At 42.5% G+C, this 23,189-nt stretch overlaps 2 protein-coding genes and 2 long non-coding RNA genes across 17 annotated transcripts in view; 2 read left to right on the forward strand and 2 right to left on the reverse strand.

The window, feature by feature from the left end:
* Positions 1 to 22,564, reverse strand: ZNF596 (zinc finger protein 596). 5 transcript variants are annotated; one of them, XM_029933428.1, is made up of 7 exons: positions 22,354 to 22,564; positions 21,377 to 22,253; positions 12,839 to 12,899; positions 10,689 to 10,815; positions 3,233 to 3,328; positions 2,687 to 2,769; positions 1 to 2,263 (listed from the first exon to the last, which is right to left on the reverse strand). In XM_029933428.1, the coding sequence occupies exons 3-7, from the start codon at positions 12,848 to 12,850 to the stop codon at positions 1,022 to 1,024; spliced, it is 1,560 nt and encodes a 519-aa protein (XP_029789288.1). In that variant the 5' UTR covers positions 12,851 to 12,899; positions 21,377 to 22,253; positions 22,354 to 22,564; the 3' UTR covers positions 1 to 1,021. The 5 variants fall into 5 exon arrangements, with proteins under 5 accessions (XP_029789288.1, XP_029789281.1, XP_029789275.1 ...); XM_029933421.1 differs by lacking the exon at positions 21,377 to 22,253; XM_029933415.1 differs by lacking the exon at positions 22,354 to 22,564 and having other exon boundaries at positions 21,377 to 22,343.
* Positions 1 to 23,189, reverse strand: part of LOC115287128 (zinc finger protein 14-like) — a 119,907-nt gene that overhangs the window by 16,908 nt on the left and 79,810 nt on the right. The gene's annotated exons all lie outside the window — the stretch shown is intronic.
* Positions 10,232 to 15,352, forward strand: LOC115287234. Its single transcript, XR_003906359.1, has 2 exons — positions 10,232 to 11,035; positions 12,879 to 15,352. It is a non-coding gene; the product is annotated as an uncharacterized LOC115287234 (long non-coding RNA).
* The window catches only part of LOC115287206, a 9,812-nt gene continuing 9,041 nt past the window's right edge, over positions 22,419 to 23,189 (forward strand). For 3 of the 7 annotated variants that reach the window (XR_003906354.1, XR_003906355.1, XR_003906353.1), the window contains exon 1: positions 22,912 to 23,086. This is a non-coding gene — a long non-coding RNA (uncharacterized LOC115287206). Of the gene's footprint in view, positions 22,484 to 22,805; positions 22,824 to 22,911; positions 23,087 to 23,189 lie in introns of those variants that run through there. The other 4 variants (XR_003906357.1, XR_003906358.1, XR_003906356.1 and 1 more) reach the window with 4 other exon arrangements.

The following is a 23,189-nucleotide window of genomic DNA, read 5'->3' on the forward strand; positions in this document are numbered from 1 at the left end:
TGACATGATTGGATGAGTTTAATAGACTTTACACACTGAAAACAAAATTAATTCAATCTGAGGATACACCAATAATATTTAATCAAACCAAAGGACAGAAAGTGGGGGATTGAAAAAGGCATTGCATACTCCCTCATATTATAAAATAATTATAACCATCTACATTGTCTTTGTTGCCAGTTGTGAGGCAGGGTTACTAATCATATTCAAGTAAGTGCCAATGACTTGGCCTTCTCTTGTTATCCTGGCCGAAGAGAAGCACCAACTACTCTCCAAGCTTTCTGCATTTGCATGTGGAGGGTATGGGACTTTCAGGTCCTCTTCTCAACTTGATTTGTGAATTCATAGCTGTTGTTGTGATGGGGATCTAGGCAAGGTCAGATTGTGTTTGCTTCTGCTTTCAGCTTTGCCAAACAATGTTTTTTGTCACTAGTAGTAATAGTGCTTTGTCACTACAGATTAGTGTAAGTATATTAGGCATTCTGGAAATAGATACTGCAAAATGTCTTCAGTCACTTTGATATCCTAGTTCTCACTGAACACAACCCTTTGGCAAAAAAAAAAAAATTCTCTTGTCTTCCTAGTAATGATTCTTTCCTGCTTATTTCTTGTTTTAGCAGATACATATCACTGAGTTTTCTTCTGCATGCCAAGTGTGTTGCTCAATTCAATGAGAACAAAGTGATTATAGATCTAGAATCTCTCCTGTGCGATTTATTTGCTTATTTAGGGGATAAGTGAAAGTATTTCTGCATTGATTACCGACATAGATTCATCTCTGGCGTGACTTCTCCATTTTGTTTAACACAACTGTGGATGAAAATTCTTCCAACTCACTTCATTTACATTCTGCCAGGTCATATATTGACTCCCAGGTCAGTCCGTTATCTAAAGGCTTTGTCATACAGATGGCCCATATATGGGTTCTCTCCATTTTGGATTAACTTCGGTTGAGTGAAGTCAAGGATGAATAAAGGCTCTCCTACCCCGATTACAAAGTGTTTCTTAAGAGTTTGGGCCCTCAAGAGTGTTTATAGGTTGAAGCTGTAGGTGGCGAGTCTTCTGAATTTATTACCTTCACATGTGTTTTCTCATGTTGTCTAAGGTTAAAATACTTACTAAAGGCTTTCCCACATACATAACATTTATATGGTTTCTCTCCAGTGTGGATTCTCTTATGCAGTCTAAAGTTATAGTTCCTATTGAAGGCTTTCCCACATACACTGCATTCATATGGTTTCTCACCAGTGTGAGTTCTCTCATGTCGTCTAAGTACAGAAGAATGATTGAAAGCTTTCCCACACAGGTGACATTCATACGGCTTCTCTCCAGTGTGGGTTCTCTCATGTCGTTTAAGGACAGATGAGTCAGTGAAGGCTTTCCAACACAGATGACATTCATACGGCTTCTCTCCAGTGTGGGTTCTCTCATGTCGTCTGAGGACAGAAGATTCAGTGAAGGCTTTCCCACATAGATGACATTCATATGGTTTCTCTCCAGTGTGAGTTCTCTCATGTTTTCTAAGGTGAGAACAATGAGTGAACGCCTTCCCACAGAGGTGACACTCATATGGTTTCTCTCCATTATGGGTTCGCTCATGTTGTCTAAGGTAAGATGTTTTACTGAATGTCTTCCCACATAGATGGCATCCATATGGTTTCTCTCCAAAGTGAGTTCTTTCATGTTTGTTAAGGTCAGAACAATGAGTAAAGGCTTTCCCACATAGATGACATTCATGAGGTTTTTTTCTAGTGTGAATGATCTCATGTCGCCTAAGGTTATAACTCTTACTGAAGGCTTTCCCACACAGATGACATCCATAGGATTTCTCTCCAGTGTGAATTCTCTCATGTTTTCTAAGGTCAGAACAATGCGTGAAGGCTTTCCCACAGAGATGACATCCATGTGGTTTCACTCCAGTGTGAATCAGCTCATGTCGCCTAAGGTTAGAACTTTTTCCAAAGGCTTTCCCACATTCATGACATTCAAATGTTTTCTCTCCATTTTGAGTATTAATGGGTTGTCTAAGGACAGAGCTTTGAATAAAGGCATTCCCACCTTGATGACATTCATATGATTTACTTGTAGCATGACTCTGCTTATGTATATTAACAGGTGTCAAATAACTGCTGTCTTGTGCGCATTTGTTGCTGGTATAGGGATTCTTTCCCATTTTAGGTATCACATATTGAGTCCATGTTAATATTTCAGTAAAATTTTCTCCAAAATCATTGCTTTCAAAAGGATCTTGGCTATGAGATTTCTGGTTTTTGAAAGGAAATGAGAGTCTGTTAAAAATTTGCTCATATATGTTCCTTCATTCATCTACATATAAATTCTACAGTCATCATTTGGTGACAGAGTCCTACAAAACTTTTTATATTAGTTACATAAACACAGGGTAATACATTCCGGCAAGCAGAGATTTTTATAGCGTCCTAAAAGGCATTAGGTTTCAAACTTTAGGTATAGTAAGTTATGATTACACAACTACTCTTTACAAGAACTCAACTTATGGTTTTGACCTCAGATTAACTTTTTCCTAAAATCAAAATAACCAAAACTTACTTCCTACTGTGAAAGCCCTTGATTCCATTTTCAATTATGTTTGGGTAATTGTTCCCAATTCCTTTTTTATTCAATACCAGACCATTAGGAAGAACAGGTTCACACTCTTAAAGCTTACCTTTGCACAGATTAATGTCGTGTCCCTCTTGTAGATATGTTGCATGAATATCATTTCTTGTTTTTTAAGATCATCTTCGCTATCTGAAATGATTGGGGAAAAAATTGCCATAGTGACATTGAAGGAATTAAAATGTTGAAGATATTAAGTGCTCATTTGAATATGTTTCAAACACTAACACAGGGATGGGAGGGAAAAATGCCAAATTAAGGAAGACTGTAAGAAGAAACACATAAGACATCAGCAGTTGATATTTTCAGTACTGAAATATGAAAAAAATAAGATGGAGATGACAATTTGGGAATGAAAAGAGAGGGAAAATCTTCATAGAAGAGAATCACAAAAAAGAGAATCATAGCCAATAAGTACATAACTATTATCTTTTGAAAGCCAAAGACAGAATAGAAATTGACACCTATAAAGTATAATGACAACATCTGAAGAAATTTCCCCCATCACTGTCTAGCTTAAAAAAAAAAAGGGCACTAAGTTTCATTTAATGATTCTCAGGACCTACTCACTCACTAGGTTCTTCCTGTAGCTCACCTAGACTCTGGCATTGCAGCAAACCTATCCCTTCTCTTGAAAGATGCACTCCTTTTACCAAGTGGGAAATTGTATCTGATTTGTAGAGTTGTTTACCTGTTAGTAGAAAAAACATAATCAAATTTTGGGTTTTGTGCCCAAAACAATGCATGATCATCAATACAGGGCCAACTAATGAAAAAGAATAAGGTAACCTCTGAAAGTAATTCCAGGAAAGAACATGGTGGAAACAACATGGATAGTCCTTTACCAACAACAACAGCTTAACTCTTCACTTGTTCCCAAAGACATTTAGGACCTATTGTTGATGCCCACTCAACTTCAAAGAAAAACTGTGCAATCATCAGTATTTTAATACAGAAAGAAGATATAAGTTCTCAGTGTTTAAATATTATATCCAAAATGAATACAATAAATAACTCCACCAGAAAAATTCAGGTTCTATGTGGAAAAGTTTTTTTATTTTCTATTATTCTTTATTGTCAAGTAGGTTTCCATGTAACACCCACTGCTCATGACAAGTGCCCTCCTCCATGCCCATCACCCCCCTTCACCTGCTCCCTGCCATATCAGCCCTCAGTTTCTTCTCAGTATTCAACAGTCTCTCGTGGTTTAACTCCCTCCCAATCCCCAACTATTTTTCCCCCTTCCACTCCCCGTGGTCCTCTGTTAAGTTTCCCCTATTGTACTTATGAGGGAAAACATATGGTATCTCTCTTTCTCTGCCTCACTTATTTCACATAGCATGCACCCTCGAGTTCCATCCACATTACCACCAATGGCCAGACTTCATTCATTCTCATTGCCATGTAGTATTCCATTGTATAGATAAACCACATCTTCTTGATCCATTCATCAAGTGATGGACATTTAGGCCCATTCCATGATCTGGCTATTGTTGAAAGTGCTGCTATAAACATTAGGGTACATGTGCCCCTATGCATCAGCATTTCTGTATCCCTTGGGCAAATCTCTAGCAGTGCTATTGCTGGGTAATAGGGGAGTTCTATTGTTAATTTTTTTCAGGAACTTCCACACTGTTTTCCAGAGTGGCTGCACCAGTTTACATTCCCACCAACAGTGCAGGAGGGTGCCCATTTCTCCACATCCTTACCAGCACCTAGTCTCTTGATTTGTTCATTTTAGCCACTCTGACTGGCGTGAGGTGGTATCTCAGTGTGGTTTTGATTTGTATCTCCCTGATGATGAGTGATGCTGAGCATCGTTTCATGTGAGTGTTGGCCATCTGGATGTCCTCTTTGGAGAAGTGTCTGTTCAAGTCATCTGCCCATTTCTTCACTGGATTATTCATTTTTCGGGTATGGAGTTTGGAGAGTTCCTTGTAGATTTTGGATACTAGCCCTTTATCCAATATGTCATTTGCAACTATCTTTTCCCATTCTGTCTGTTGCCTGTTAGTTTTATTGATTGTTTCCTTTGCAGTGCAGAAGCTTTTTACCTTGATGAGGTCCCAATAGTTCATTTTTGCTCTTGATTCCCATGCCTTTGGGAAGGAATGGATGTGTCAAGTAAGGAATTGCTGCGGTTGAGGTCAAGGAGGCTGTTTCCTGCTTTCTCTTCTAGGGTTTTGATGGTTTCCTGTCAAACATTCAGGTCCTTCAGCCATTTTGAGTTTATTTTTGTGTATGGTGTAAGAAAGTGATCTAGTTTCATTCTTCTGCATGTTGCTGTCGAGTTCTCCCAGCAATATCTGTTAAAGAGGCTGTCTTTTTTCCATTGGATACTCTTTCCTGCTTTGCCAAAGATTAATTGGCCATACATATGTGGGTCCAGTTCTGGGTTCTCTATTCTATTCCATTGTTCTATGTGTTTGTTTCTGTGCCAATACCATACTGACTTGATGATTATAGCTTTGCAGTAAAGGCTAAAGTCTGGAACTGTGATGGCTCCCATTTTGGATACTTTGGTTATTTGGGGAATTTTGTGGTTCCATAGAAATTTTAGGATAGTTTTTCCTAGCTTTGAGAAGAATGCTGGTGCAATTTTGATTGGGATTGCATTGAATGTGTGGATTGCTTTCACAAAGTTTATTCTTCCGATCCATGAGCATAGAATGCTTTTCCATTTCTTTGTGTCTTCTTCAATTTCCTTCATAAGTTTTCTATAGTTTTCATTGTACAGATCTTTTACATCTTCGGTTAGGTTTATTCCTTGGTATTTTATGGTGTTTTGTGCGATTATGAATGGGATCAGTTTCTTGATTTCTTTTTGTTGCTTCATTATTGGTGTATAAAAATGCAACTGATTTCTGTACATTGATTTTGTACCCAGTGACTTTGCTGAATTCATGGATCAGTTCTAGTAGACTTCTGGTGGAGTCAGTCGGGTTTTCAATGCAAAGTATCGTGTCATCTGTGAAAAGGGAAAGTTTGACTTCTTCTTTGCCGATTCTGATGCCTTTTATTTCCTTTTGTTGTCTGATTGCTGATGCTAGGACTTCCAGCACTATGTTAAACAACAGTGGTGAGAGTGGACATCCCTGTCGTGTCCCTGATCTCAGGGGGAAAGCTCTGTTTTTCCCCATTGAAGATGATATTAGCTATGGCTTTTATGATGTTTAAGTAAGTTCCTTCTATCCCAACTTTCTCGAGGGTTTTTAAGAATGGATGCTGTATTTCATCAAATGCTTTTTCTGCATCTATCGACAGGATCATATGGTTTTTATCTTTTCTTTTGTTAATGTGAGGTATCACATTGATGGATTTGTGAATATTGAACCAGCCCTGTAACCCAGGAATCCCACTTGATCATGATGGATAATTCTTTTTATATGCCGTTGAATTCTATTTGCTAGTATCTTGTTGAGTATTTTTGCATCCGTATTCATCAAGGATATAGGCCTGTAGTTCTCTTTTTGCTGGGTCTCTGTCTGGTTTGGGAATCAAGGTGATGCTGGCTTTGTAGAATGAGTCTGGGAGTTTTCCTTCTATTTCTATTTTTTATGGAATAGGTTGAAAAGAATGGGTATTAACTCTGCTTTAAATGTTTGGTAGAATTCCCCTGGGAAGCCATCTGGCCCAGGGCTCTAATTCGTTGGAAGATTTTTGATAACTGATTCAATTTCTTCACTGGTTATGGGTCTGTTCAGATTTTCTATCTCTTTCCGTTTGAATTTTTGTAGTGCATGTATGTTTAGAAATCTGTCCAATTCTTCTAGGCTGTCCAGTTTGTTGGCATTTAATTTTTCATAGAATTCCCTGATAATTGCTTGTACCTCTGAGGAGACTGGTTGTAATAGATCTATTTTCATTCGTGATTTTGTCTATTTGGGTGCTCCCTCTCTTCTTCTTGAGAAGCTTGGCTAGGTTTATCAATTTTTTTCCAATAAAGCCAATTCTTGGTTTCTTTGATTTGAGAAAAAAATTTTTTTATTCTATATTGTTTATTTCTGCCCTGATCTTTATTATTTCTCTTCTCCTGCTGGGTTTGGGGTGCTCTTGCTCTTTTCCTTCTAGTTCCTTTAGGTGCTGTCTTAGATTTTGTATTTGCAATTTTTCTAGTTTTTTGAAATAGGCCTGGATTGCAATATACTTAACTAATAGGACTGCATCCTAAGAATTTGGATTGTTGTATTTTCATTTGTTTCCATATATTTTTAAATTTCTTCTCTAATTGCCTGGTTGGCCCAATCATTCTGTAGTAGGGTGGTCTTTAACCTCCATGTGTTCCGAGGTTTTCCTGACTTTTTCCTGTGATTGATTTCAAGTTTCACAGCATTGTGATCTGAAAGTGTGCATGGTATGATCTCAATTCTTTTGTATTTATTAGGGCTGCTTTATGACCCAGTATCTGGTTTATTTGGAGAATGTGCCATGTGCACTCGAGAAGAAAGTGAATTCCCTAGCCTCAGGATGTAGAGTTCTAAATATATCTGTCAAATCCATCTGTTCCAATGTGTCATCATGTCCATTGTTTCCTTAATGATTTTCTGTCTAGTTGATCTATCCATTGCTGTAAGTGGATTATTAATATCATGTAAACTTAGCATATTCTTATCAATAAGATTGTTTCTGTTTGTGATTAACTGTTTCTTGTATTTGGGTGCTTCCGAGATTGGTGTGTAGATGTTTATAATTGTTAGCTCTTCCTGATGGAGAGACCTTGTAATTATTATATAATGCCCATTTTCATCTTATGTTACTGCCTTTACTTTAAAGTCCAGTTTGTCTGATATAAGTATGGCTACTCTGGCTTTCTTTTGACTTCCAGTCGCATGATAGATATTTCTCCATCCCCTTACTTTCAATTTGGAGGTGCCTTCAGGTCTAAAATGAGTCTCTTGTAGAGAGCAAATAGATGGATTTTGGGTTTCTTTTTTTTATCCACTCTGCTACCATGTCATTTGGTTGGATTATTTAATCCATTTACATTCAGTGTTATTATTGACAAATATCGGTTTAAAGTCATTGTGTTCTCTGTAGGGTTCATGCTTTTAGTGGTGTCTCTGGTACCTTGTGTTCCTTGTAACATTTCTTCATAGAGTCCCTCAGGATTTCTTGTAGGGCTGGTTTAGTGGTGATGAATTATTTCCATTTTTTATTGGGGAAAACCTTTATCTCTCCTATTCGGAATGACAGGCTTGCTGGATAAAGGATTTTTGGCTGCATATTTTTTTCTGTTCATCACATTGAAGATTTCCTGCCATTCCTTTCTGCCTGCCAAGTTTTGGTAGATAGGTCTATAACTACTCCGATAGGTTTCCCTTTGTATGTTAGGGCCCTTTTATCCCTAGCTGCTTTCAGAATTCTCTCTTTATCCTTATATTTTGCCAGTTTCACTATATGTCATGCCAAAGGTCGATTCAATTTCGTCTGAGGAAAGTTCCCTGTGCCTCAGATTTCAAGGTTTGTTTCCTTCCCCAGACTGGGGGAGTTCTCCACTATAATTTGTTCAAGTACCCCTTCAGCACCTTTCTCTCCTTCTTCTTCAGAATTCCTATGATATGGTTATTGTTGTTTGATTGTATCACTTCAGGTCTCAAATTCTCCTTTCGTGCTCCTGGATCAATATATCTTTTTCTCGGCTTCTTCTTTTTCTATAATTGTGTCTTCTAATTCACCTATTCTCCTCTCTGCCTCTTCAATCTGTGCAGTAGCCCCCTCTATTTCATTATGCACCTCATTTATCGCATTTTTAAGATTCACCACAACTATTTTTAAGGTCCATAATCTTGTAGCAATAGCTTCTCTGATGTCTTTCATGCCTTTTTCAAGCCCAGCAATTAATTTTATGACAATTGTTCTACATTCTTGCTCCGTTATGTTGCTTATATCTGTTTTGAGCAATTCTGTGCTGTGAATTCTTCCTGGAATTTCTTTAGAGGAGAGTTTTTCCATTTCATCATTTGGGCTAGCTTTCTGGCTCTTGTGAGTTTCAAAAGCTTGCTATGGACTCTGCACCTGTGAGTACTGCTCTGTTAAAGGAGGTTCATTGACTGTCCAGGGCCTGTCCATTCAGGAGGTGTTCTTTTAATGGTGTCCTTAGGTTTCTCTTGTTCTGCCTTTGGTTACTTTATTTCCTTACTTGTATTCATATTTCAGACTCTCCACCATATATACTTTGGCTTGTTTCTTGAGGTAGCCCTGAAAAGGAAAACAGACAAACACACAGGGAAAAAAAGCACACAAACACACAGACAAGTTAAACAAACAAGCAAACCAGAAAGGAAAAAAAAGGGCGGGGGTGTACAAAACCAACAAAAGACAAAGGACAGTCTAAAAGCACAAAACCAGAAATCCCAGCTACAAATAAAGAGCAGGGTGGAGGCAGTGCTGATGAAAGAGTGTATACAAAGAGAGAAATGACAGGGGTGGGGAGGAAGCGAAATTGAACATTGACCAGGCAGAGACTAAAAGGATTAATTCAGAGAGAGAAAGAGGAGAATGTGGTAGGAGGCGAGGAGAAAAAATGAAGATAATGTTACCCAAAGAAACTATATAGTCTGATTATTCCAGAGAGAGAGAAAGGAAGGTGGCAATGGAGGTAGAATATGCAGCAAGAGAATGGATTAAGTGTGACTGTTTAAGCAAACCAATGACCAGAGTGCCCAGTTCAGCGGAGGGGAGAGATAAGAATAAGATAAGAGAAAATATATCTAAATAGCAAGAATTGATCTAAAGTTAATCACAGCAATGCATCAATGTTGATCTTTCCGGGGCTCCAGGAAAAAAAAAGAAGGCAGCTCTCCAGTGCGGATGGGCATGGTTTGGTGTAGGCAGGTCTTGCCTCCACTGCGGTTCCTTGCGCTGCTCCCTGACGCCCCAATATGGTGGTTATGGGGAGAAAAATGGCGGTGCCCCACTCCCTTCTCGAACCAAGTACTGCAACTCACTCTTTTGGGTCCAATCTCCCTGTCCTGAGGGCTTAGCCAAGGTGGGCTGAGTTGTATTTTCCAAGCCCCGCCTCATTTCCAGATCTAGTCTGCACACTTTTTTGATACCGCCCAAAATGTACTCCCGCAGGCCTGGCGGCTTCCTAGTCCAGATCTAGTCTGCACACTTTTTTGATACCACCCAAAATGTACTCCCGCAGGCCTGGCGGCTTCCTAGTCCAGATCTAGTCTGCACACTTTTTTGATACCGCCCAAAATGTACTCCCGCAGGCCTGGCGGCTTCCTAGTCCAGGATCTAGTAGGAGGAGTAGGGGCGCAGTTTCTACTAGCACCGCTGGGATGGGGGCGCCTAGCCCAAGGAAAGCACCACAGTAGAGAAAGGATCTCTCTGAATGCCCTGTGGTTACAGATGGCATGACAGAATCCCTCTCCATCCCGGGCTGAGATTTTTCTCTTCTCCAGAAATAGTTTATAGCAGTTTCAGCCGCTCCTTCTCTTCCCCTCGTCTCTCTGCGGCTCTCCACAGAGGGGACTCCCTCCCCTCCGTACCTGCGGGTCCTGGTCCATTTTTATCTTCCCCAGTTCGCAATCATGCATCTATGAAGCTGTCATCTTAGTGGACTCTGTCTCTTTTCCTCCCAGACTCTTGCAATTCAGCGTCTTATGGCTTCAGTCCTTCCTGGTGTGAGAGATGCAGCCCTGCGAAAAAGTATGCAGCTCCCTACTTCTCCGCCGTCTGCCGGGATCCTCCAAACAGTTTGTTTTTAATCCTGCGGTCTGATCTAACCAGTACCCACAGGAAAAAAAAATTTTTAAGTCAATACATTGACTTATCAATTCAGAGATAATGAGTGCTCACCATTGTTTGAGTGTTCTGGAGATTAAGCAGCAAGAACAGCAGGAAATGCGTGAGGAAGACGACATTCGAGTCGGATGACAAATTGAAGTGAAACGTGAGGAAGACCGCTGTAAGGAAGCTGCGAGATTTACGGCAGAATCAAGACAGAGTCTGCAGTGAGAAATAAGGAAGCTCTTCCACATGGTGTTGAATGAATGAGTGGACAGATAAACATAAACATACGTGACAAATAGCAAGAGACTCACCAATTGAGACCAGATGACTCATATTCTCCAGCATCACATCTCTAAAGAGTTTTCTCTGGGATCCGTCCAGCAGGGTCCACTCTTCCTGGGTAAAGTCTACAGCGACATCCTCAAAGGTCACTGATTCCTAGAGCATTATGGACACAGTTTTCAGACAGGGCCATTTCTGACAATACTCAGGGGAGGACGGTATAGGTGGCAGCACTAAGGAGATGGGGGCTGCATGTACAGAAAGCTGAAACAGGAGGCCGGGTTCCGTCATCGTTTGCAGTGCACACCTGGACATATGAGTTCAAACAGACCCACGGGCCTACGCATTCTAAATACATAACCTTCATTATAAAGAGGTATCAAATGAGATGTGGCATAATATAATCTGTGAATTTCCCAACAAACTTGTAATTAAGACTTTCAGATCAGGTTACCTAGGTGGCTCAGTAAGCTAATTGGTTTCCACTCAGGTCACACCTCACAGTTTTGTGAGTTCGAGTCCTGCTCAGGCTCTGCACTGACAGCATGGAGCCTGCTTGGGATTCTCAGTCTCTCTCTGCCCCTTCCCCACTTGTGCTGCCTCTGTCTCTCTCAAAATAAATAAACCTTAAAGAGAGAAAAGACCTCCACATCAGGAGTAGAAAACTTAAAACACCATTCTCCACCAATTTCAAGGAAATCTATGGACTCATTATACAACTTGCCACTTTTTAAGTACTATGATTAGATTATTCCCCTTTATGACCTCAGTTTTGTCATCCATGAAATGGTGTTGTGACCATTTTTGAGTTCTTAAAGATCCAATGATATAGTAAACTGCTAATGAACAAACATTTATTTTTTTTTAATTTTTAGAAATTTTCAATGTGTTTGAGAGTGCGCATGTGCACCCACACACTCACATGAGTAAGTGGGGGAGGCGCAGAGAGAGACTGAGAGAGAGAGAGTCCCAAGCATGGAGGCCAAACTCACGAACCGTGAGATCATAACCTGAGCTGAAATCAAGAGTTGGATGCTCAACTGACTGAGCCACCCAGGCGCCCCTTCCAAACATTTCACTAAACACAACTTCGTTTTATTATTCAATAAATGTCAGATAATATCGAAGCACTGTCCATAATTCCACAAAACTGAACAGAATTCATACAGAATAGGAGATCAGCAGGCACATCCTTTAATCTCCACATAACTGTTATTCATTATGAAGTATAAGGCTAAATGGCTCATGAGCACAAATCAGAGGTTCTCAGACTTCTGTAATGAAAGACAGTATTAATCGGACCCTTCCTGTGGCCTGAGGTCCTACCAAGAGCAGTTCACACTGTGCTTTCTCTTTATCTCGAGTCTCCGTTCAAGCGCATTAAAGCCGCTATTGTTGTTGTCACTTCAGCTCATCAAACATTTCCAAAGGTCCTGACATTTCATTTTACCTCCTGTGCCTTTACTGGATTGCAGTCAAAAAAAAGAAAACAATACTCCCTATACATTGTTTCTGGTTACCAAATCTGAACAAAGGGAAATTACAAAGAGGGAAAAAGTAGAATTTGGTTAATGAGAAGTAATGAGAATTTGTTTTCTCTCTCATGAGTTTCGAAAAGTACAAATACATTCTATCAAAACTTTTACAAGGTTGGAAAAAAAGAGAGAGAGAATGACTCCTCATTGGCTTCTCCGGCATGACCTTCCTTCACCTTCCTTCAATATTAATTAGCACGCCCTGCAGCAAACACCTAGAATACTGCATTGGCGCTCACCTGTGGGAACAGCTACCTCCCTATTGGGCTGTAAGGTTTTGCTCTTAATCATCTTTATCACCTGCATTGACCTCAACCTAAGCCCAATACAGTCAATAAAAGGGCTAACAAGTGTAGTTTTGGTGCCAAGAAGGCCATGGGATGGGTATGGGAAAAGAAAATTTCTGATTATCTGTCTTGTAATACCCGGCATTAACCTAGGCTGAGATATCTTAGTGTACCATTGGGAAGGAGATTATCACATGTAGAATCATTGACCAAACATGATTTCACAGTCTTGGAAAAGTTAAAGTTCAGATCCTTGAAAAACCTGAGTGTACTTGGAACGTGAATGCTTGTAGGAGATACATATCTATATGATGGCAATGGACATGATATTTCAGTGGAAAATAATTGTCTACTCACTTGTGATTCCATTATGCCTTCTGGGTTTTCATTCACACAGTCCAAGGAAGAGGAGGCCAAGCTGGGAAGGAGAAAGGAGCCATGAAACTCCAGTTGCCCGTATTTTCCACAAACACTTGTTACGAAGCCCAAGTTCTGCACCTGGAAGTGACCCCCAGCACAACTGACATAACATGCACTGTGCTCCTAAGGACATGTGGGGGCGGGGAGGATGGCTCTCCACTACCAGGGAAAAACTTAACGCTCTGATTCTTGTTGCTTGGAGAAAAGATAGAAGTACCCTCAATATAGGAAGAAGAATGTGAAAACCCACCTCTCTCCTGATTCCAAACAGGATTTCCGGCACCTGTCATAGGTGGAACCCTTGGGGAAGTTCTCAGGCTACGGTATTAGTTTGTGTCCTAACTAGCACATCCCCTGGCTCCACCTCCGCCCTCTGCTATCTCACTCCATCCCTCCTCTTCCCCGCCCTCAGCCCTCTGGATTCCGTATCAATCAGGTCTCCTCCAAGAAGGGTCTCCAGCAATATCACTCCCTCAACATTGACCTCTGGATTTGTTCTGAGTGGGTTTGGTTATGAAACAACAGAATGAAAAATGCAGTTTTATGGGAAGGTTCATCAATTCAGTGACCTCATTCTGAGGATCAATGACACCCATGCCACATATTTAACCCCTAAGATCCCCTGCATCAGAGAACTGTAGGAACATGTGGGCTACAGCACCACCGTCATGTCCAACAACCTTTACGAGGTAGCTCCCAAAATTATACAATGAAATGATTTTAGGATGGCATTTATTTGCTCCAACTAAAGTTGTAGAAAGTTGTTCATGGATATCTGCATGGGCTGCAACTTTCCTGCATTTCATGCTTTGATTTTCTGTGTGTATCTGCGAAAGCATTTATATTGTAAATCTGCCCTAAAACATCCAGAGTAAGTATATTTCATGGAGAAATGATAATAATGAGTCACAAACAGAAGCAAGTTTAACCCACCCATTTGTATCTCACATCAGACGATAGTTTTGTTTTATAGGACTCTGTGCTTGCAAATTCACACACAGTTCACTTATTCCTCAAGATAATGCTGCTGGTTAGGATTTGCATTAATTTAATTAACGTCATCATCAGAGGCCCAAGAAACCTTAGTAATAGGACACCACTCTGCATACCAGCCTGCATACACATAAGCATACATTAGAAAGTGGTATAAGTAGAATTTGAATTTTCCTTCCCTGCCTCCTCATACCAAATTCTTTAGGCGTCATGCGTCACGCCTAGATTTTACCTGGAATAGTACTGCTAATACTGACCATCAGACGACCCACCGTTTTTATAACTTCTCTCCTTTTTTCACAAAATTTGTACCTGTGTCCATGTTTTCTACCACAAAAGAACATGGCGCTGCCAGAATTCCTAAACATCAGCCTCCAGCCCTCCTCATTTTCACTGCCCAGTTTACTTCTGTCATCCATTTTGATAGATACTTGCCCAGACTATACCTGGCTACTCCGTGGCTGTTCAGGCAGCACAGCATCCGGGTACTGGCCCTCCCTGTGCGGCGGGGGGGGGCCGCGACTCAGAGCTGCGACAGTCTGTACCTGGCGACACCGCTCTTGCTTGGTGACTAGTACGTCTTCCCTGTTCCTTAACTGTCCCGAACCTTCTCTGTGCCTTTGCACTCACACATTCTGATTTCTCTCTTTCCAAAAATGAGGTTTTTCCCACTAAGTAAATGAATCATATAACTTGATGTTTTATTTTCAGAGTGAATGGTCACTGTAAGCATTTATTTTACTGTAAATAGGGTATTTTTCTATTTATTTTATTGTGGAAAAATTCATACATTTACCACCCTAATCATGTTTTTAGATTTTCTTTTAAAATAATCTCTACATCCAATATGGGGCTTGAACTTACAACCCTGAGATCAAGAGTCACGTGCTGCACTGACGGACTTCACTCCACGCCAGGCACCCCTCCTTCTAAGCACCGTTAAGTGCATGGTCCGGTGGTGTTGAATCCCTTCCTAATGCTGTGCCACCATCACCACCGTCTATCCCCAGAACTCTTCCAACCTTGCAAACCTGCAAACTGGTTCCCGTAAGCCACTCCCAGTCCGCTTCCCCACCCTCACCCTCTGACAACCATGGAATTTCCACTGTCTCTAAAGAGTGTATGTTTTAAAGTGATGGTAAAAGGAAATTTTTTTTTTAATATTAAGACATTCCTTTATAGAATATATTATCTTGGAAGAAAAGTCAGGCGATGTATTTTCCTTTTAGGCAGGATGTCGTAAGAAATACTTTGTCGTTTTCTCAACATTTTAATCCTCTGACAGCAAAAGATCTTTACTATATACTATTTTAGTGGAAAACCGTTAGTTGACGAACATTTTAATTTTCATGTATCTTTGATATGTTCTGTCTTTTCAACCTATTTACTGCAACATCTGAGCATCTGAGAGCAAGTGACGAACTCCTTTTGTCATTAATAAATATAGGTTTCAAGGGGCGCCTGGGTGGCTCAGTCAGTTAAGCGTCTGACTTCAGCTCTTATCATGATCTCACAGTTCATGGGTTCAAGTCCTGCCTCAAGGTCTTTACTGACAGCTCAGAGCCTGGAGCCTGTTTCAGATTCTGTGCCTCCCTCTCTCTCTGCCCTCCCCTGCTCGTGTTTGCGCGGGCACGCTCTCTCAAAAATAAACATTAAAAAATTAAATATATGTTTCAAGTCATCTCAGAGCCAAGACTGCACCAGACAATGAATGTACTGGGATGAGCCAAGCGGAGAGCAGCTGTCCGTGGGGGTGTCTAGCTCAGAACCAGACGTTTGTAAAGAAATAACGGCAAGATGTTCTCTGCACATATACGAAAACACTTCATTTGTGCAAGCGGGGAAACACTCTCAAAACGCACATGCCATTTATCCGATACCTTACGTTTTTACTTGGGAAAGCACTAGACAGCTCAGCAGAGAGAGAAATAGGCTCGCCCCCATACCCGCCCCCCGCCCCCGCCCCCAGTGGGGGAGCCAGGGCAGCACTGGGACGCCGGCAGGCCCAGCGCGCCGGGAGGGAGAACAGACGGGCAGCAGCGGGGGGCAGGCAAGTGGCTTTCGGGCCCAAAGGTCACTGTAGCTGGATTGGCCTTCCTTTCAATTTTTAAAGCCAATGGGAATCCACTGGAGAGTTGCAAGCGAGAAAGCGGAATAGATTTGTGTTTGTAAATTGGTCTTTTGCTGAAGAATGCAGTAAAATAGTTAGGAAGGGTTTAATTTTTCAGAATTAGGTATTTGTCTGGCATGGGGTGTTGACAGGGAAACCGGTGGAAGCAGATGAGAACAAAAGAAAAGGAAGTATAAACAAAATAATGCATTAAGAATTTGTCTTTTTTAAATTTCTTTTTAGTCTTTTATTTTTAGTTTTGAGAGAGACACACACACAGTATGAGCAGGGGAGGGTCAGAGAGAGAGTCAGACTTTGTGATAATTGAGTCAGGCTGTGCATGTGCTTAAGAAAAAATATTTTCCTCCTTGAATGCATTTAAAATACAATAATACCACAACAATAAGGTGCAATACTATGTTACTATATAACCTAAATATATTTTCTTAGAGAAGTGAACCTTGCATTTGGTTGGCCACAGTGTAAAGAACTGCTTTGTACCAAGAATTGCTCCACATCTTAAGCCTCTGAAGAAGAGTTAAAGCCAAACTTTCAGTGAATTTAAAAAACACGAAAAATGAATGATCCAGTGAAGAAATGGGCAGAAGACCTGAACAGACACTTCTCCAAAGAGGACATCCAGATGGCCAACAGGCACATGAAACGATGCTCAGCGTCACTCATCATCAGGGAAATTCAAATCAAAACCACACTGAGATACCACCTCACACCGGTCAGAGTGGCTAAAATGAACAAACCAAGACACTATAGATGCTGGCGAGGGTGTGGAGAGACGGGCACCCTCCTGCACTGTTGGTGGGAATGTAAACTGGTGCGGTCGCTCTGGAAAACAGTGTGGAGGTTCCTCAAAAAACTATCCATAGAACTCCCCTATGACCCAGCAATAGCACTGCTGGGGATCTACCCAGGGGATACAGGAGTGCTGATGCATAGGGGCCCATGTACCCCAATGTTCATAGCGGCACTTTCAACAATAGCCAGATCATGAAGATAGCCTAAATGTCCATCACCTGATGAATGGATCAAGAAGATGTGGTGTATATATATACAATGGAGTACTATATGGCAATGAGGAAGAATGAAATATGGTCATTTGTAGCAAAGTGGATGGACCTTGAGGGTGTCATACCATATGTTTGCATTCATAGGTCTAACAGGAGAGATCTGGCCAGGGACCATGGGGAGAGGAAGGGGGAAAGAGAGCAGGGGAGAGTGAGGGACCCAGATCAAGGGAGACTACTGAATACTGAAAAGGAACCATGGACTGAAGGGGGAGGGAGAGGGAGGGCGGGGGTGATGGTCATGGTGGGGGGCACTTGTGGGGAGAAGCACTGGGTGTTATATGGAAACCAATTTGACAATAAACTATTTTTAAAAAACCACTTATAAACCAAGAGAAGAAAAAAGGAAAGAAGACTTTTGAGTGTTCAAATTTTGACAAATAATGCACATATTTATAAAAGAAAAAGTAAATAAAGAATGAAATGAAAAAAACAGGCTTGACAGAAATTAATAAAAGTCTGCACAATGAAATCAAGCAATTACAAAGGACGTATGAAAAACAATAACACTGGCAAATAAAATAGACCATGTATTCATTTAAACGCAATAACTTAAATGTAAGAAAAACAGGAATTATCTTGTTATTGTAAGTGTAAGAGAAACTGATTAACTTCCAAGAAAATATTATGAATATTGACTCACAAGAACGATGCCATCATCCAATTTTAACATATAAATTATATATATCAGCTTCCATCCATAAAGTGGATTTGTGATTTCTTCCAATATGTTAAAGCACTTACACAACATTGTCAAGTGTAGTTTATTGCAATAATGACTGATTCAATACTAGAAAATGTATTGCCTTCATTAAATAATTTTATATGTCCCAATAATTAGAGCACATCAACAGACCATTAGAAAAACATGACCTTTCAAAATAATTGGAAATCTTTAAAATTCATGTCAAATAGTGGGGTATACTTCTTGTTAATCAAGAACAGCGCTGCAAACATATTCAGCAGCGGACAAAGCAGCCGCCTCACTGAAGGGAAGGCTGGGAAAGGAGGGCTGGCCGGCCTGCGGCCGCTCCACTGCACAGGATACCGGGTGCGGTGCAGGCACCGGAGACGGGGAAGGGACACGACAGTGTGGAGCCCGAGACCTGAGCAGGACCCGTTCTCGGAAGACAGGATTTCAAATTCCGAAACCAGAATCCTTTTTAATGACCATACATAATAAAAATATTTTTTAAAGTGGACAAAGCTATGCTTAATATACTGAAATCAATACTGCTTAGTTACAATCATTTAAAAACTAAGCAAACACAACACACACACACACACACAACTGTCTACTTACAGCAGCCAAATATGGCTCCCATTTGAAATCATTTTGTAGACCCATATAAAAACGTCCTTAAAACTTTCTGAAGATAGGGGCGCCTGGGTGGCTCAGTCAGAGCATCTGACGATGCATCAGGTCATGATCTCATGGTTCGTGAATTCAAGCCCCACAGCGGGCTCTGTGCTGACAGGTCAGAGCCTGGAGCCTGCTTCAGATTCTGTGTCTCCAGCTCTCTGCCTCTGCCTCTGTCTCTGTCTCATGGAGCCTGCTTCAGATTCTGTGTCTCATGCTCTCTGTCTCTCAAATAAATGTTAAAAATAAATAAATAAAATTAAAAATTAAAAAAAAACTTTTTGAAGATACAAAATGACAGGAGTTAAGCCTGCCAAACCAATTGTTAACCTGGAGGACATCGTGACATAAAAACCTCAATGACTATAGAAATTTGGTGCAATCTAAATTTAAAAATAATGTGGTATTTAACATAAAAATTGGGAATTATGTTAAAAGTCAATTTTGTGTCAATTTTGATTTTGGGTGAGGCTATCACCAAAACAATTTTGAACAGAAAAAATGAAAGTAGGTCAAATTATATCTGAAGATATCTGAAACTTTAATATTTATTTTTGAGAGAGAGCGAGCATGAGCAGGGGAGGGGCAGAGACAGAAGGAGACACAGAGTCTGAAGCAGATTCTAGGCTCTGAGCTGTCAGCACACAGTCCAATGTGCAGCTCAAACTCACGAACCGCGACATCATGACCTGAGCCAGAGTCAGTTAAGCAGCTGAGCCCCCCAGGCTCCCTACAGTATCTGAGACTTGAACAAAATTGAAATGAAGCAGTTAAAATAAACACTATTCAACGATATATTACAACCGAATAGGACAGAACACTTTTAAATGTGAAATAGGTGATGTCTCCCACAGGGAAAATAAAAAGCAAAGGGCATGAAGAAAGGATTTATAATAACAAAGTGCCTGTATGTATATGGTTAAACTACAAAATACAGTATGTAAATGTACATCAAAAATGAATTAAGAGGGGGGCCCGGGTGGCTCAGTCAAAGTGTCTGACTCCTGATTTCAGGTCAGAATTTCACCGTCTGTGAGTGCGAGCCCCATGTCGGGCTCTGTGCTGACAGCAGGAACCTGATTAGGACTCTCTCTTCTCTCTCTGCCCCTCGCCTGCTGGTGCTCTCTCTGAGTAAATAAATCACATAAAGAATTGGAAAAACATTTAATTACACATATGTCTACAAAAATAAAGTATATTCAGTCTCTTAATTAGTGAAATGAAACTAAAAACAAAGAGGTGTCATTTCAATCCGATCTGTATGTATGTATGCATGTAATGTACAGATATAATTAATTCCTGGCTTTTGCGGGGGGGGGGGAATCTCAAGAGTTGGTCATTGATAAAGTGTTCTTTGCGGTTTAGGGGGTCGCTGGGCAAGAATCTATCACAGTATGAAAGGTGCCATGTCTTGGCCCAGAAAGCTCCCACTTACCCAGAGTGTAGAAACCCTCAGATACCTGCAGAGAAGTTGATTCTCAGCAGATCCACGAACACTAATGTCTCACTGGGATCAATATGCTGTGAACGATTTAAAACCCTCTTTGTGGCAGACATTTGGGTTGATTTTAAATAGCAATTAGTGAATAAAACACTCATCATGTGCTGATGTGGCACCGTAGTTCGTCATGGCTTAAATTGGCTTGTTATCTCTCCCTTCTATTGCAAATTGTTCCTACTTTTAGCTCAAAAGCACACATTCACTTTGTTAAGCTTCAAATACCTTACACACTGGGTGCAACAAATTTCCCCTTATTGGTATTCTTTTCCAGGATTCTTCAGGTCCTCCTAATGTGTGCATTTTCTTCAATCCCGGTGTGTAAAGAACTAACAGCACATCCAGATTTGGTCCTTACACAACACCTACTGGCAAACCTCATCGATACCGTGTCCAGTCCCTTCCCTACTCGATGTCTGGGCATGAAGCGCTTCTCACAAAGATCCCCTAAATAGAGCCACTTCACAAGTTGCACATCACTGGCTCACAGAGAGATGGAACCGGTCTGGCGTCAGGAGAGTCCTGAGGAACAGCCGTGGGTGAGTGATGAAATATGTCAGGCAGAATGCCTGAGTGTCAGAGATCAGTATGTCCTAAAAACAACATGTCAGGAAGGAGAGGGGACTAATCAGATAAATGGAATTTCCAGTTTGGAAAATGTGCCAATCAGGTCTTTGAATAACTTGTCCCATTCCTGGGCTACGCGCACTCAAGTGCGGAGAGAATCGGCACGTGGACTAGATGGTCCTATGCTCTCTACAAAGCCGCCAGGGAACAGGGATAATGAACTTGTAAATGGAGAGGAACACGCGTTGTCCTGTGTTTCAAAACACGCTGTATCCTGGTGAAGCCTGCACACCGCCTTGCAGCCATGGGAATGTGAGTCTCGGGGACCCGTTCAAGTCACAATCCTTCACTCTCGCAGCATATGCTGAACACAGGACCACCAACGGAGGATGTGCGGGCTTCCCCTTCTCTGTCTCTGAGCTCCCCAGGCGCCCTCCCGTCCATTAACACCCCAAGTGCTTTGCCTTTTCATCACAGGTCCAAGTCTTACCTCCTTACTGGAGAGATACCTTTGTTCAGTGGTTATTTATAAAATCCCTGGGCTTTCCCTTCCCAGCTGCTCTGTGCTCGGTGTATTCTGGGCCAGGCAGAGAAGTGAAAAGCAGAGGCCAGTGTCCTTATGCAGGAGTTGGATTGCACTTGAGAGTGGTAAGGCTTGCCCTTCTCACCTCTGTCCCTGAAAATTCCTGCCCGTATTTTATTCTCCTGAGCAAGAAAAGCTTCTCTATTTCATGGTTTTACTCAGACTAATTAAAAGCTTTTGATTTCTCTTTTTACCAGAACATCACATTAATACATGAAAACATGTAATCCTAAGACCTAATTACTGGCACAAGGAAACATAGAAAGTCAGGTATGCAAGTACCTTTGAGCAACGGATTTATCCGGACGAGACACGTTAGAACAAAGGTTCCAGGACTATGCAGCTCATCCCACAGTATTTGGTGAAAGAACAAAAAAAAAAAAAAAGGGAAAAAGGGAATTCAAAGATATTGTATACTTAGTTGGAAACCTTAACTCTCAGACCATATAATTAAAAGATCATAGTCTGAATGTGACAACTTAATGGGTAAAGCAATTAGAAATTAAAAAGAAACCTAAAGATGCACCGTACCCTTCTATCGCCCCAATGCTAGTACTGGTCAAAGTCTCACTACATACTCTGTCCGTATTTCCATGCTGATCTATTATCACATACTGTACTATTTTCCCTCCAGGTCACTTCATATCACTGTTCCTTTGAAAGTCCATTGTAACCACTCACTTCCCATCCTCCACTTGATTCTCCCTTACTCCCTCCCTCTTCTTGTTGGGCCTCCGGGATCCTTATCCTGCGGACATAACTGGACATTCAAAGGGACGGGATCACAGTTGCTCTCTGCCCAGGAAGAGCTCCCTGGCCAGTGGGATGTGGACAGTGTAAAACACACCCTGTCAGACACAGCCGGCGGGAGCAGGACTGGGACATCAGTACACGGGGGTCCCTAGCACAGGATCGGTCTCTGCCCTCAGGCCGGGGCCCACGGGCCTGTGGTGACTGTGTCTCTGGGCCGCGGGGAGACGAGGATGGCGAGGGTCTCAGGAGAGGGCTGGGTTCTGTGGGAGGCCTCGGGACGACTTCGGCAGGAAACGGACTCGGACCAGAGGACCGGGGAGCGGAGGGATCGACGACCCGAGCGTCTCAGGGAAACGCTGAACTCCTCGCGGGCCTGGCGGGCGGGTACGGGGCCTGCGGCGGGGACCTGTAAGTGGCATGAGTGCCTGGACCCCGGGTGTGGAGGACGGAGCCGGGAAGGGGCCGAAGAGAGCTGGTTTAAACCTCAAACGCCAGAATTCACTTACCGAGCAATACCTGCTCTTCCGGAAATCCGCTTCCGGGTTAGTAGGCAATTACGCGAAGGGCGTGGCCTGGAGAGAGCGCGCGGGACCGGACGTCTGAGGAGGGGCAGGCCAGCGTGGGGCTGCACTTAGGGTGAGCGGAGAGGGGCCCCGGACAACCGTGGAGGCGTGGGGCCGGGGTAGGGCTTGGCCGGCGTGCGGAGGAGCTTAGGGAGGGCTGAGCGGGGAGAGGACGCGACGTCACAGAGGGGCGGGACGTCACGGGGGGGGGGGAACCAAGCAGGAGGTGGGCGGCGTGGAGCGGGACTTAGGGAGGTTGAAATGAGACAAGAAGGGGACGTAGCCGAGGGGCGGGGTCGGTTATAGGACGTGGCCAGCGTGGGGCGGGCCTAGAGGGGGTGAGCGGGGACGGGGCGTAAGCGGAAGGGCGGGGCCTAGGGAGGGTGAGCAAAGGCCTGAAGGGGACGTAAGCGGTGAGTCGGGGCCGGTGACGGACCAAGAGAGGGTGAGCGGGGAGGGTACGTCAGCGGAGGGGCGGGGTCCGTGTTGAACGTGGCCAGCGTGGGGCGGGGCCGGTTTGTGGTGTGGCCACGCCCTCTCCCCGCCCCGCCGTTCGGGGCCCGCCCCTTTTCCCGTCCCACGCAGCGGCAGGCTAGTTGCTTAAGTCAGTTTGCAGGTGTTTGAGGGAGCCGACTGCTGCCTCCCTACCCGCAGTGACTGTTTCGGGCAGTGCCAGGTGAGACTCAGAGCCCCGGGGCCTCTTACACCGAACGCGCCGATGTGTCCCCGTTAGGGTGACAGGTGTGTGTACAGGCCTCGTTGGCTGCACACGCCGGGCT

The sequence above is a fragment of the Suricata suricatta genome, chromosome 1, assembly GCF_006229205.1.
Source record: "Suricata suricatta isolate VVHF042 chromosome 1, meerkat_22Aug2017_6uvM2_HiC, whole genome shotgun sequence".
Lineage (NCBI taxonomy): Eukaryota > Metazoa > Chordata > Mammalia > Carnivora > Herpestidae > Suricata > Suricata suricatta.